The 14884-nt window shown below is 38.9% G+C and overlaps 1 protein-coding gene across 7 annotated transcripts in view; it reads left to right on the top strand.

The window, feature by feature from the left end:
- Positions 1-13242, top strand: part of LOC108093088 (calcium uniporter protein, mitochondrial) — a 43511-nt gene extending 30269 nt beyond the window's left edge. For 6 of the 7 annotated variants that reach the window (XM_017193017.1, XM_017193018.1, XM_017193016.2 and 3 more), the window contains 5 exons: positions 11682-11913; positions 11970-12075; positions 12141-12242; positions 12298-12501; positions 12567-13242. In XM_017193017.1, coding sequence (XP_017048506.1) covers positions 11682-11913; positions 11970-12075; positions 12141-12242; positions 12298-12501; positions 12567-12803 — 881 coding nt within the window. In that variant the 3' untranslated portion in view covers positions 12804-13242. Of the gene's footprint in view, positions 1-7830; positions 8086-11681; positions 11914-11969; positions 12076-12140; positions 12243-12297; positions 12502-12566 lie in introns of all 7 variants that reach the window. The other variant, XM_017193021.2, reaches the window with a different exon arrangement.
- Positions 13243-14884: the final 1642 nt, after the last annotated feature.

The following is a 14884-nucleotide window of genomic DNA, read 5'->3' as shown; positions in this document are numbered from 1 at the left end:
CTTGTTAGGCAATTCTCAGGACCAGATGGTTGTTGCAAAGTCGGGACAAGTATTGCACGACAAGTATATCAAATGCACTTGAAAATTGTAGAGCTTCAGTTGCAGAAAAAGCTAGCTGAACTACTGAAGTGCAGTCTCAACAAGGAAATATTTCTATACGCAAATATATGTTTCAGAAATATTTTTAAACTTTAATATTTCTCTGGAATATTTATTATTATATAAAGTTCAGGCAACTCTTGTTGGCCAAACTTATCAAAATATTATAAATATTTATTTTCAAAGTCAGGGAAATGCAAACAAGTCAAGCTAATATAAAGCAGAGTGCCCATATACTCGGTGTATATGCAAATGTTATAGCTGCACACGTGTGCTTACTGACTCGACACTCAGGCGATGTATGTGTCCACGGGTGGATGGATAAATGCATCCAGGAGCGGATCCATTTAACTTTTCCGGAAAGTTTCAGTAATTAAAAACAAGATTATCAGTAATTAAAAAACTTTTCGTCGCTAAAATTGTGCATTAAAGACAGAGTTTAATAATTGTTGGAAACATTTTATGAGACGTGGAAATAGGTAAAATGTGAAACATTTATGCTACGCTATCTTTTTTCTATATAGTTTGTTAAATAATATATTTTGATGGAAAGGATTTAAAATACTCTAGTGTAAGATCCGCCACTGCTGGCATTTCTCCATTGCTTGTGGGTACTCCGATAAATTACATTAGTTTGAGCCTGGTAGAATGCAACTGTTTCTGTTCGCTTGTCAATTTGTGCATGGCATTAATCAATTGCATGTACAAGGCGAAATCTGGTGGAGATAATCGGACAGATGATGGAGGCAGCCTGCAGAATTTATCAGACAGCAGACACGAGACTGGGAAAACGTTATACGCTCCGCCAGACATTGACAATCTCAATGTCAGTGGAAACTGTCGGGAGGAAAGAGAGGCAAAATAGCTGGGTTGGGAAAGCGATATTCCCCGTTACGCCTTTTGCCAGTGCACAAAACACACACACATATACACACACACACACAAGTAGGCTGGCAATTTTTTGTAGCCTGCTTCTGGGCTCCTCGCTTTTCCTGCTTTCTGTCTCTGCTCGTTTGCGGAAATTGTCTCAACTCTTGCTTTATTTCCACCGCTTTTCTGCTGCCATCATTTGCACACATTCAGCGGCAATTTGTGGGCCCTCACTCATTCTTTCTTCGGGCTCGTTTCACTTCATTTAAGCGTCTTTGGCTCGTTACTCATTGCCACTTTTTATTCTCCTTGTGCAATTTAGTGTGAAATATTTATTATACAGTCACTCCGTCGACGTCATAAGCCGCAGGCGTTGCGGGAGTAGAAAACGAGATGCAATTATTTTGTACTTTATATTGACGGCAGACACACAAACTTTTCCACATTCTAATTGGTAAATTGTTTGAGGCTATTCTGCTATCCTTTTCCTGTCTCGTTCTTGCAACTGACAGTTTCCCCTGTTCGTCCCTTCTATTCTTGTGCCTTCAAATTAAATTTTCTGAAAGTTTAACTACCAATCGTCCTGTTTGTTGTTGTTTTGTAATTTTTCTGGTCTGGGGTTTTGCATGCCAAAATGTGCTTCAAACTTTTTTAATGAACATCGAACGTACATAAAAAAGTTTATGTCCCGGAAGTATGCAATGGGATTTGGATAGGCAATCCAATTTGTTCACTTTTTGCTTAGAAATTTATTGAACCTTAACAGCATTTCTAACGATCTCTTCTCCTTTTTTTGCTCTTCTATTTACAGGTGAGTTGACAGCGTAAAATAGGACTTATCAGGCCAAACAAAGAAAAATACACGAGAAGTATGCCTTACACGTAATGCTGAATACACACAAACATACACACAATATATGCACATTTGCACAATACACCAACTCGAATCCGTCACCCATATACACTGAAGAAAACATTTTAAGGTCTAAGGGTTGAACATTCATTACTTAAAAAACTTTTTAAACAGAGACATCTGTGATTTAACAAAAATATCTGCATTATAATAATATCTAATAGATAATAACCTATTTTATTTACGTGAAAATGAATTACTCAGTTTCAATAGGTTTTTTAAATACTAGACAGTACCAGATGCTGTAACATTTGTATTAAATACGGTTGAAATAATTTTGCTTTTGAGTCTCTACTTTATAAAATCCTCGTGTTTATTGAATTTTTTGTTGTCAGTGCCCCAACACAATACCATTCTTATATAGCAATTTCCATAAAAATGTAGAGCTCCAATGAAACGTGACTAAATGTTGGAAACGCTTTGGAGGCTGCCGACGGTTAATCTTAAAACACGCCCCCATTGACATGTTCCGTGCCCATCTGTACTGTATGCATAAATCGATTTGTTTATACCGGGCCAGTGGCCAAAAAAATTGTCATCGAATCGCTGCTGTATCCTTAACATCTTTATGTACACACTCCCGCCCACCTACCCATCCATCTTCCATTTGAGAGTTGCGAAAAGCCCGTCGATACATTATCGCCTCTCGGAACACGCCATTCTATATGCAAATGAATCGACGCCTGTCGTCCTGTCTGCCAGTCTGAAAGTTCGTGTGCGTTTTTCATGTGGGCGAAACAATACCGCCGAATTTTTGGCGGAAAATGTAGGAGAACAAAACAAGACATTCGGCTTCGACCAGGAACAATTCAATTTTTTGGCCGAGCCGAGGGGGATAAATCGTGCTCTGAAAATACGGGTGAGCGTTTTCCGACAGCTGCCAAAAATTGACACAGTTTTAGCTGTGGGATGATCTTTAAACCAATGGAAACTTTAAAATGGATTTTCGGATTTTGAAACTTAACTAATTTTAATGAGACTGAAACCACCACAAAATGTATAAAAATGTTATTAGTCTTAGACCGTAAAGAACAACTTTAAATAGTTTGCTAAACGTGACAAAACAAAAAGTTTGAAATTTGTGTTGAATGGGAAATCTAAACCTAAATAAACTCTACACTTTCTAAATGACTGAATGGTTCACTATGAAAGTTTGTGCACAATTCTATTATTAAAAAGTTTTAATTTCCTACGAGATCCCAGTTTGTATAAGCAGTTCATATTCCAGCTGTGGGAAACTAATGAAAAATACTTGGCAGAGAGTGCTTGTATTTATAAAATGAAACAAAATTTATCCACCCACACATTTGGGAGGAGAAATATAAAAATCCATTTTAATTGCTTTCGGGGAACCCTCGTCAGGTTTCCGGCTTATGCACTCCTCGTTCCGATGGCGGCAGATTGGAATTTTGAGCAGCGCCAACAGCTGTCAGCAGGGAGCCACAGCCACGCCCCCCAGGACATACGCTAACATCCACCGCCCCCCAAAGGGAAGAACACTGAATGAATGCATGCAGGACCACGCCCAGTCCATCTATTCCAGTATTTATCCATCTCATGTAGGCGCCGCTGGCAATTTTAATTGCCGCTCTTTTCGCCATGTCCTCGATTGCGGCCTCAATTTGGCTTGCTGGCATTTAATTAATTGGCAAAGTGTTCTATTTCCCTCGGACATTCAGTGCCATTTGTTTTTGTCTGCACCGGCAATTAAGTTGGATATCGAATCGATTTAAAAGTCATCGTCAAAGAAAAGGTCACTAATTATGTTTGCTAAAAACTCGTCGAATTTATTTTCTTCTTCCACCTTTTGTCAGTCAAAAAGTTTCCTCAGATTTTCCTGACCTTTTCGCGTTTGGGTTAGCGCATAAAACTTTTGACGGATTTATTTTCCTTCAGCTTCAACAAAAGCAAGGAATAATTTATTTGACTTCGTTTTCCGCTTTTCGCTTTTGTTTAAAACATCGAATATTTAGTTCTGCTATGGTTTTCCAGGGTTTGGATTTATTGCTTAAAATATGGGAAAACTTCATTGTGAGTCTAGTCAACACTAAAAAAATATTTAAAGCCATGGAAACTTTATCCATCTATTTATGATATGAGGTTTTCTTGGCAAGTCTTCACTTCATTAACAAGTAAACTTTATGAAAAGATTGCCAAGTCAGGCAAGTTAAAATGACTGACTTTTAAACCCCTTTGTCTAAGGCCACCATTTGTCACACCCACAAAATGTGTTGCCCCTCGACCGCAGGACATAAATATCGATGTCCAGCCGAGCCTGATTAGAAAACCAGATGCGGGGAGGCAGGAAACGAGGTCGTGGTTACTCACACGCCAGCAACTTTTATGGCTTACCAGGAAACCCTTCCCTTACCATCGCATTCACATACGTCGGCAAGGAAATTTTATTAGCTCTCCCTCCCCCGGGCTACTTGACCCAGAACAGCATCCTCGTTACACTCCGAAAACAAATTAGGGTTTTGTACCTCCATTTGTCTTGACGACAAGCGGACAAGTGTCAGAATTAATCGAAAAGTTTTATTGAATTTAAAGTCAACAAGCACATAAATCTTATAGGGAAGCAACAAAAGTCAAGAACTAAGTTTGAAAAAGGGCTTAAAACGTTTTCTTTTCCCATCAAATTTTATGAAAGAAAAACATGAATGTTAGAATGTGAGAGCGATTTGTTTGTGAAGAAATATAAAAGAACTTTAAGTTTTGTATAGAAGGTTATTCTGGTTTTTGTGGTTCTTTGTAGACTACTTTTGTGAATTTTTCAAGTGTAGTTATGGCAAAGCTCGGTGGCACTTACCGCTTTTCCCGCTGGCGTGACGACGACGACGTTTGTGACGTTCGAAAATATCCGTTGCCCATCGTGCCGCCATAGCAGAGGCTGTGACTTTGTCCGGAGCCTATTTTGACGTGCAAAATGTGCCGGACTCGAAGGCTGACGTTCCACTGGGGTCTCTAATATTTAGTAGTTTTTCGTGGTAGGAGCAGTGGACAGCCTGCAAGTGAAAGATAATAAAACTGCGGCTTGACATTTAATTTGCGTAAAGTTGTGTAATTAATTTAACTTGCTACGGGCGTCTAAAAATACACACAAGGGAGGACGCAACATATGGCGGTGGTGTTATCTATTTAATGAGCAGACATGTGGGCGGAGGGACGGATGGGCGGGAGGAAGGACCCTCCAGGCTCCACACGTCACTTGCCCCACTGAAAGTGTCGCCACTCGACGGCCGCAATGTCCTCGTTGACGCCACGTGAAGTGCTTAAAGAGTTCACCGAAGCGTTCCTCGGGTTCTTGTCTTGTTTTCCCACTGGCCCTGGGAGTTACACACCGTTCACACTGGGGGCAATCAGTGTTGTGCGAGAAAACACAATTTCCGCCCAGTGCGTCCAGAGTCCAAGGTGAGGGAAAAGTCCCCCTCGAAGGTTGGAAGGTCGATTCGTTTGGGCCAAAGGCAGGGCGCGTTAAAGTGGAGACTACACAAAGTACATTGTTTTAAAAAGCAGTATATTATGAAGTGCAGGGAAAATCGATTTTGCGGGCAGAGAAAACCCCTGCGGGAACTCGATGAAAATATATGAGGTATGAGTAAAATGTTTGTGTTCTTTATTTGTGTTTATTTACATTTAGGGAGGATATTTGAGGCTTGCTTTTGAAATAAATGTCATCATATTATTTAAGATCCTTTCATTTAAGTGAAATAGTATATTTTCTAATAATTTAAGACCCCATTTCTATTATGTTTATGTCTTATAAAATATGTAATTTTCTAGCAGCATCACTGCCTTGTGATTATTAGGTAGAATATTATAGTTAAATCTCAAACAGGAGAAATGCATTACCCACAATGGAGAGCATACCATATTCAGTGACCTTGCTAAGCCTACGCTGCTCGTATAGATCATATAAATTTTTAATGGAGTCTCTAAAAACAGATTCCCTTTACCTTGGAGCACATGCAGCAAAGTGCTCATGGCCATAAATATTTCCTATATGCGCCTTCTGCCAAATCCTGCTCTTCAGTTCTGCGAATGTATTTTTAAAAACAAAAATGCCAAAAGCATTGCCTACTTTCGTGCGCCAGACACTCGACCAAGTTGCATTGAAGTTGCCTGCATCTCTGTACTTTGTTACCCGCTGTTTGTCTTGGCCCGCACTTTCGGATGATTGTGCAAACTCCGCAGTTGCCTTTGGCTTATGGCGCAGAATGGGATCAAGGTGAATAAAATAAAAGCAAACGCAAGTAAAATATTAAAAGGCCTAAGCACAATGCGAAAACACAATGCCCGCAAAGCGGTTGAGGTTGCGGTTTCTGCGGCACTCGCTCCTTATTTATGCACACACACAAAACACCACCCACAAAGCCGCCCGGGCTTGTTGAGTTTTCCGCAAAACTCTCCACGCTTTTCGCGTCCCTTTTCCATTAATTAACTAGATACCTGGCGGGCCAAAGCAAAAATAATCCTGCTTTAAAATATATCTCTACAAAAGTGTATTGTCGTGAAGCTCAACGGGATACAAACTGAGAATTATTACCAGTCGGTGAAGATGAGCACCAATCGATTTTGGGCCAAATAATTCGGTTATGAAAATCTGGGATTTTACGGCTGGCATTGAAAGTAAACAAACAAGCTACCGAAATAAAGGGCCACATAAAACAAGATATTTTAAAAGATTTTTGTCCTGCCCTGCAATTTCATAAATATTTTATGAGCTTAAAGGCGCATCGATGCTTTATGGCTGCCCGAATGTTGGTATGGAGCTCTGAATCTGTTTGCCCTTGGCTTACGCATATTTGCCGCTTTCAAAGTTTTCCCATTTTATTTCATGTTTTGTTTTTCCCCTTCAGAAGATTCGTTCTTGCTTAATTTAAATAATGTGAAGCAGTACGAAGCGCTTTTATCCGCTTAGATGGCACGGAATTAAGTTTAAATGTGGCCACATTAATCAAGCGAAAGCTACGCCAGGAGTTTGTAGAAAATTAAATTAGTTTCTAGTAGCTAAATATAATGCAAGCGAAGCACTCTAAGTAAATTTTGCAAAATTGAAGCTTATAATAACACACTTTGTAGGGTATTTAAGGCGATTCTTAACATAACTGTTTTATTGCAAACTTAAATTTTATGGAGTGGTTATTTGACTGATTGTAAATATGTAGTTTAAAAATAGTATATTGTGTTAAGTCTGAAACTTTTTTAAGGAGGTTACAGCCAATTCTTTCGAAACAAAAAGTTGGCAAAAGAATGATTATAATATTCACAATTTCTGTGCGACATTTCGCTTGGGAAACCCTCTTATCTCATTCATCCTTTCAAGGCAATCAAACTGAAGCCATGCCTGCCATTCATTGTGTTAATTTTGAGGATGACAATGGCATTAAATTTAATGTGCCTGCAGTTCTTTTGATGGTCTACGGTCACGCCCACTCCGCACCCAATCCACCGCCCCTCATTTGTGTGTGCGTGTCATTTCCTGGTCCGATAAAGAAAATGTTGTGACAAGCCAGAGGCTCCCACGTATTTTCGTCTGCTTCCTTTCTTCCAGCGCGTGTCCTCTCCATCAACAATTTTTCGCCATTCACAACGTCTGTTTTTTCCTGCTATATTTTTATTTTGTTAAACACATTTTCGACTCGCCTTTTTATGTGCATTTTTTGCGGCGTTAACTGCACGTGCCATCATTTTTACTGCGCTTTTTGTGTGCCAGAGCTCCTTGGGCTACCTTTTTGTGTTGCTTGCCTTTTGATTCATATTTGCGAAAAAATAAAAATAAAAGGGAAGGAGCAGCCACTTTTGCACCTAGGCGAAGCCAAGTCCCCTGCCAAAAAGCCTTCTTTTGATGGAAAATTCTGTTTAATTTCTTTTTCGTATCTCCTTTTTTATTTCATCACCTACTTTTTGCGCCTCTGCCCATGCCTACACAATCATTATCATCCCAGATATCACGCGACTCACTTTGACCGAGCTGAGGACGCGGCTAAGAGCCCTCGGACTGAGTGCAACGGGTCGAAAGCAAGTCCTAGTCGAACGGCTAAGGCAAACAACATCTACCGACTGCGGTGCAACAACAAAGCCTGCCACGACGGCGATACACACAACAACAGGTTCCAATTTGTCGTCAGAGGTGTTCATTGGGGAGCTCGTAAATAATTCCAACGCGACCTCTGCCCCCGAAAACACTGTTCAACAAAATGGTAGGTAGAGCACGGGGAGTTCAGTTCCCCAAGCACTAGTTTACATTCTTTTTGCCAGTAAAATTCCATAAAGATTTCTTGGTGCAATTGTTTTTTCTGAAACATTGGAACTTATAAGTAAGCGGTAGAAATTAAGTTTCTACAAGTTAACATAATCATTTTGCAATGTGTTCCTCTGTTTACTTGCTTATAAACAACTGTTTCAGTTATGAAGGCAAATTTTTATTTAAATTTTTGTAAACTGGTGTAATCAGCAAAAGGGAAAATAAAAAACAGATGGAGCCCGGAGCACGGAAAACCTTGTGGTCTTCACTTTGTCATTCCCATCTAGCTGTTGTATCCGCCCCCAACTTACCCACTAATCGCTTGGTCCTGCGCGCCTCCTTTGTCCTTTTAATTTGGCGTGATTTTTCCTTTTTTATCGTTCAATTTAAGCGTATGTTTTTTGCTGAATATTTTATGCATGCAGTTCTTTAATGCTGTCAGCCTGGCTGGGGTGCGGCTTTATAATTTGATTTAAATGCAGAGGCACACAAAAACTTGCTGGCTGGAGGAAAGTCGGGCACGCGAATCTTGTTGAAAATGTACGAAAAAATTAAATCACGGAAAAATATGCAAACACGGGGCGGTTGCCGGAATTTTTAATAATGCACAAAGGACAATTTCTGCTGGTATTTCAGGGGGGATGCGATGTGCGGGCAGGACGAAGGCCCAGGTTTGCCATGTAATCATGCAATGCTCATGCACAGACACACGCACCCACACTTGTCTCAGATATTCAGCTCGCAAGTTTTCCTTTTTTCGCACATGGAAATCGCGGCTGCCAGAAAGTCTGCAACACATTTGTCAGGACTTTTCCCAAGATTGCGATGTGGACTAGAAAAATATTATTTAAGCTAAGAGGTAGTCGCCTTATCGGGAAAACGAAGCTTAAGTGCTGGGTGTAATTTTGAGAGCGATACCGATTCACCTTGATTTAATTCTATGTCGTGGTTTTCTTTGTACTCTTTGTTTGCATTTTCTCCTTTCAACGAATACGTTTCAAATTTAAATAATAGTTAATTGCAAGCAAAAGGGTTTTTACAGAGAGAAACGCAATTAAATTTAAAAGCAATCAACAAATAATTTGTTAAATATTAATTAATGATTTTAATGAATTAATAAATTTTGAAAGTAAAAACTTCATGTTTGGCTGTTTTGAGAGTTTAAAAAATTTTATATGATGACAAAACTGTATTCGATCAAAAACCTAAATTACTTTAAAATAATGTTTTATTATAGTAAAATCTTTTTCTCAAAATTTTCACATTTTAACGGAAAAACGTAACCCCTTCGAAACTTAATCTCAAATATTTTTTCTCAGATATTTTTTTCTTAAACTTTGTTGAATAATAAAATGCCTTAAACATTTTTCCCTGTGCACTTTCCTCATTCTAACATTAAGCAACACACAAAAAGGAGCCGACTGTTATAAATTTGTGGTCTGATTGCCGCTTGCATTTCCGGAGCGGAAGCGGTCGTCACGAGGGGGTCTTCAAGCCCACACCCTGCCCTCATTTGGTTTTCCAACCACGTGTTTTTACTCATACACTACACACTACGGCATCGTTTTTATGCGAGTTGCCTGACACTTGTTAGCCTTGTTTTGGCAGGGATGCGGAAACTGGCTATTAAGTTTTGATGAAGCAAAGTTGCGGCCTATCAAAGCGGGGCGCTGGGTGAACATCTGACATGGCATTATCAATGTTAGCACGTTTGCTGTCTGCGGTGGTTTGTGCTTTGCTCAGAACTTGTGGCACATTGAAGGTAGTTGTAGGGTTTTGCCATTTTTTTTCCTTTTGTGGGCCAACAAATTCTGTGACAGCAGCGCAAACTTTACTTCATTTTGCTGTGGCTGTCATGGTTTGTAAATTAAACTTGTTCGTATCGTAAATGTCCTCATCATATTTCACACGAAGAACGTCTCTTTTAACAATTGCTGTCCACACGAAATCAGTCCAATAAATCCATTTTCGGCTACCACACTTGATGGATATTTTCACAGCTTCTCACTTAATTGAGATTATTATGTTATAGTCAGCATTGATTGCTTTTTGGGCTGCCACGTACACACAAATTATCCGCCACTCAAACGTCGAAAGAGAGACACACACGTCTGCTAGCGCGAAAATCAGAAAGTTAACTGAAAATTAAAACAAAAATCTGAAACTATCAATAAAAGCAGAAGAAGCCTACGGAGGAGAAGAAGCAGCAGCGAAGAAAAAGAAAACATAAAATGTTTAAAATCCCAAAAAATCAAAGTCCATGAAAATAATCATCGTAGAAGCCAGCGAGCAATGAGCGGCGGCTTCTTCTTCGGCTTTGACGGTTAGCCAAGTTAAAACAGCAACAGTAACAACACTAGTTACCCACATTTGGCGCCGACTACGATTGCTAATGGGTTGAACAGACCCATCTAACACTTACAACCAAGCCCAGTTGGTGAAGGCGATTTAAACTCAACCACAGAGAGAAAAATATAAAATAAGGGAGATCTGAAATATTCCCAAAAATAACAAAAATAAGTTAGCCTTTTAATATCTGAGATATTTAAAAAGCGTCGCTTAATTTTTTTTATATATTTTAATATTGGGAAAAAAGGAGTCCATATTTCAAGTGATTTTTCTTTGTGTATCATATGAGAAGAAAATCTTCATAGAAGTTGATGGCGTTGTGTTGGTGGTTGCAGTGGCGTGTGGTTGCATTTGGTGGCTGCTTGCATGAGTGGCAGCGATACAGATAAATATATGTTTGTGCTACTTCATGGCTGCATAAATCCCACATGCGACAAAGTGAAAACTTTTCGTTGGCCGCACAGCTCGGAGATGACTATCATTTTTGCGATGCGATGCACCGCCACCTGGAATGCGATTAGATGCTGCTAATTGAAATGTTTGTCAAAATCCGCAATGTCATCCATTTGAAAGCCTAAACTGCCAGCTACCAGGCTTTGTTGCGTCTTTTTCCTAGAGAGACGCTGAAGAAGTCACGGCTCAGCAAGCAATTCGAACGCCTAACTGCATTTGAATTGAGCCAGCCTGGCGAATAACCTTGAGTGGCTTTTGGTTAATTACAACCTAGGAAAACTGCAGCCCAGAGTGGCACACATCCGAATAGAGAAACTGTTTGGGGAAGTGAAGGGAGTTCATAGAACTCTTTTAAAAAAATGCACAATCGGAAATGTCTGCTGATTTTCTGTCCGTTTAAAAATGTTTACAAAAATTTGTAACTTTCAAAATCTATAGTTCATTTGCGAAACGAAAAATGAATTTAATATGTATACAATGAGAAATTCATGAGATTCGTAAAGGTTAAAAAAATTTAATGTTTTAGCTAAATTTTTAAATTGATGACGATTATAACAATCGACCCAAAAATCAAAACCAAACACATGATGCAGTTTTTTAGGGTACTATGTCACAATCATTTTGTGGTATACCAATCCAAAATCGGATATGATTTAGAAAAGTTATAGGCATTCATGTGCTGGTTTAAGGCCTGTTGTGGCGTATTTTACATTTTACTAAATAAAACTTAACTTTAATTTTTTCCCCCAGACGACATCTACGTGGAATACGTGAATGGTATGCCACATATGACTGTTCGGCTTCCCAGTCGGAATGAACTCTGCCAGTTCGCCCTGAAACCGATCTCCCACAACGTTGGCGATCTGTTAGCCATGCTTAAGGCTGAGGACCGCGGCATCGATCGAGCTGCGGTGATCAACAAGCATGGTGTACGAATCGCTTCGTCCTGCACCATCGAAAGCTTGTTGGATGACTCCTTCAGGTGAGGGATTAAGAATTATTAGCGGAAAACCAAATATAAGCCATTTGCGTTAACAGCATACAAATCAATAACCGGACATTGGAGGTCAATCCACCGAAACGGGAGAAGATCACAGTGGAATCATTGGACAAAGTGGGTGACGTGCGCAAAGTTATTGCTCAGGTGAGGTAGAAACATTTTGAGACATAATTTTATGGAATTTCATCGATATGATTTTAATATTACAGCTCTACGAGGCATTCAATGTTGGCGAATATCAGCTAGAGAAGAGCAATCAACTGGCCAAAGAACTGGAAACCCTACGCTATGAACTCGAGCCACTGGAAGAGGTAACAACCATGCTTTTAAAGTTTTTCATTTCTATAAAAAAGTTGCTTCTTTTAGAAAAAACTGGAACTGAGCAAAAAGGCAGCTCGTCGAACAAACTTTATGACTTGGATGGGCCTCGGCCTAATGTCCGTGCAATTTGGCATTCTGGCGCGACTGACTTGGTGGGAATACTCTTGGGATATCATGGAGCCGGTTACCTATTTTGTTACCTACGGCACGACAATGGCAATGTATGCCTACTATTGCGTCACAAAGCGGGTAAGTGTATTGGCAAAATATATCTTAACACTCCATGAGCTCATATACTTTTATTTAACTCCTAGGAGTACATGATGGAGGATGTGAAGAACCGCGAATACTCGCTCACCCTTTATAGGAACGCCAAGAAGATCCAATTCGATGTGGAGCATTACAATGAACTGAAACGAAAGTCAGCTGAGCTGGAATACAATCTCAGAAGGATCAATGATCCGCTCAACATGCAGTTGCCATCGCATCTGGTGAGGACCCAGGAAAACACGCCACCAACCCAATACGAGGAGAAGACGGAGCGGAAGTAAACTTAAGGACTTCGTAGCAATCAGTGACGAGACAGGGAAATATGGAAACTCAAACTAATCTTAAATCCCTCAAGTTAGATAACGAATAAAAGTTCCCCCTTCAAGCTGAAGAAGTTCAGGTAATCAAAATGTTGTAGTCAACGTTTGAAAGGATTTTGTATACGCATCACATGTTGTGTAAAGTCAACTTTAGTTTTTTCTCTTTATGTTAATTATATTGTTTTAGTTGTTTATGTTACGGTTAATTAGTCTAAGCCAAAGTTTGACGATTCGGAAAAAACGCACAAGGTTATTCTGACGCCTGCAGTTTCACTACAGATATCATTATTTTATGTTTAATTTTTAGTTATTTATTGCAAGTGAGAGATTTGTTTTACGCCTAAGGCAACTATTGTGTGTGCAAGTTCTAGCAAAATATATGAATTATTTATTGACTATATTCCCGTTTGAGTTTTTTCAGTTTTTTTTCTTGTTTGAACAGCAATTTTCATGGAAAATAGCAGAGAGAAAAGTTGCTTACCTTTAGCATTGATCAGTAGAGCATGATGCATAATTTTAGGCCGAAAATTGGGAGAACTGTTATAATTTTAGTTCAAAGAACTGCTTGAATGCTTTTAGGCGGCAGCACCTATAGAAAGATTGGAAAAAATCGTAAATATCGTTAGACATTATTTAAATCACAATTGCCCAAGGGCAGCGAACAATCGCCATTACTTAAATATACAAATCATCTACTACCATCACATATTTACAACGACATTAAAAATAGTTCGCGGATATTCAGCTGAATGTCCGTGGTCCAATCTTTCAGTAAATCTGAACTCATCCAGTGAAATATACTAACTCTTCATAAGCTTTAAAGTACTATACACTATGAGAACAACTAGAACGAATCAATTTGTAAATAAAAACGCACCAACTATTCCATTAAGATTTTAGCAACAGAAAGTAAACCATTTCATGGAGAAGTCGTAGTTAGTAAAGTTAACGAAATCCTAAGCCTAATTTAGTAGGTATGTTAGATATGTAAATATATAAACTGCTGTGTTTCATGACAACGTAAACGAAATGTAAGAATCACGGAAATTTAATTGGCCCGCGCGAAACGAAACGAAAGAAATTGAGCATAACACTAGTTTAGACTAAGCCAGTTGGGCTCCAAAATTTACCCCTATTACGCTTTCTTCCGAACTCTACGAACCTAAATACTCTTAAACTTAGAATTGTCAAAGGTTGTGTTAAGAACTGTTTGCCTGTGCTACAAAACCAATCCTAGAAACCAATCAGTGGACTCCACTCTCTACCAACAATCTACACACATGCATCGCTTTTTAATGCGCTCACTATATACATAACAAAATGAAATTCAATGGTCGAGAAAACCGACTAAGATACCCGGTAGTCTTTAATAGATCACCTAAAGGGCATCTTCCTGCATTGCAATGAAAAATTAATTTTAAATTAAGTCCGACTTTTCCGAAAATAGATCTGCAATTTTTTTGTTGTCACAAACTACAATAATATGCATGACTACCGGGTAGGAAAACGCACACATGGTTCATATAAATCGCACACTTTACTAACTAATCGCCATTCGGAATGATTAACTCTAGCCTAAGCATTTACCTATGCATACTTATAATACTTTAATGACATTTGTGATTCAATTTCAAATTATAAAAGGAAATTATTTATTGTACAAAGAGATCTTGACATTAATCAAACAAAACCGAATAACTTTGAAAGTATTTTGCCTAACCCAAGTCCCAACTAACGTTTGCGTTTATCTAATGAATTATAAAGAAATTACCTCCTAGAAGTATTCCCAAAATCTTTATCCTAATCTGCGCCAAAGACTTATGAATACATTTAACTAGTTACTCTTATACATTCCCTTAAACTGACGTTAACGATTTTTAAGGTCCTAAAATTATAATTATTATATTACCAACGATGCACCCGAGGGATTAACTTATTTCCAAAAATGTTGCGTAACTACTCTCGAGGGGTGCAAGTACTTATAGTTCTCAAGTACCTTCTTTCATAAAAACTAATCTTAAAATACGATAACCTACGTCTTT

This window comes from Drosophila ficusphila, unplaced genomic scaffold (assembly GCF_018152265.1).
Source record: "Drosophila ficusphila isolate 14025-0441.05 unplaced genomic scaffold, ASM1815226v1 contig_106, whole genome shotgun sequence".
Lineage (NCBI taxonomy): Eukaryota > Metazoa > Arthropoda > Insecta > Diptera > Drosophilidae > Drosophila > Drosophila ficusphila.
This window is presented reverse-complemented; position numbering and strand designations above follow the sequence as displayed.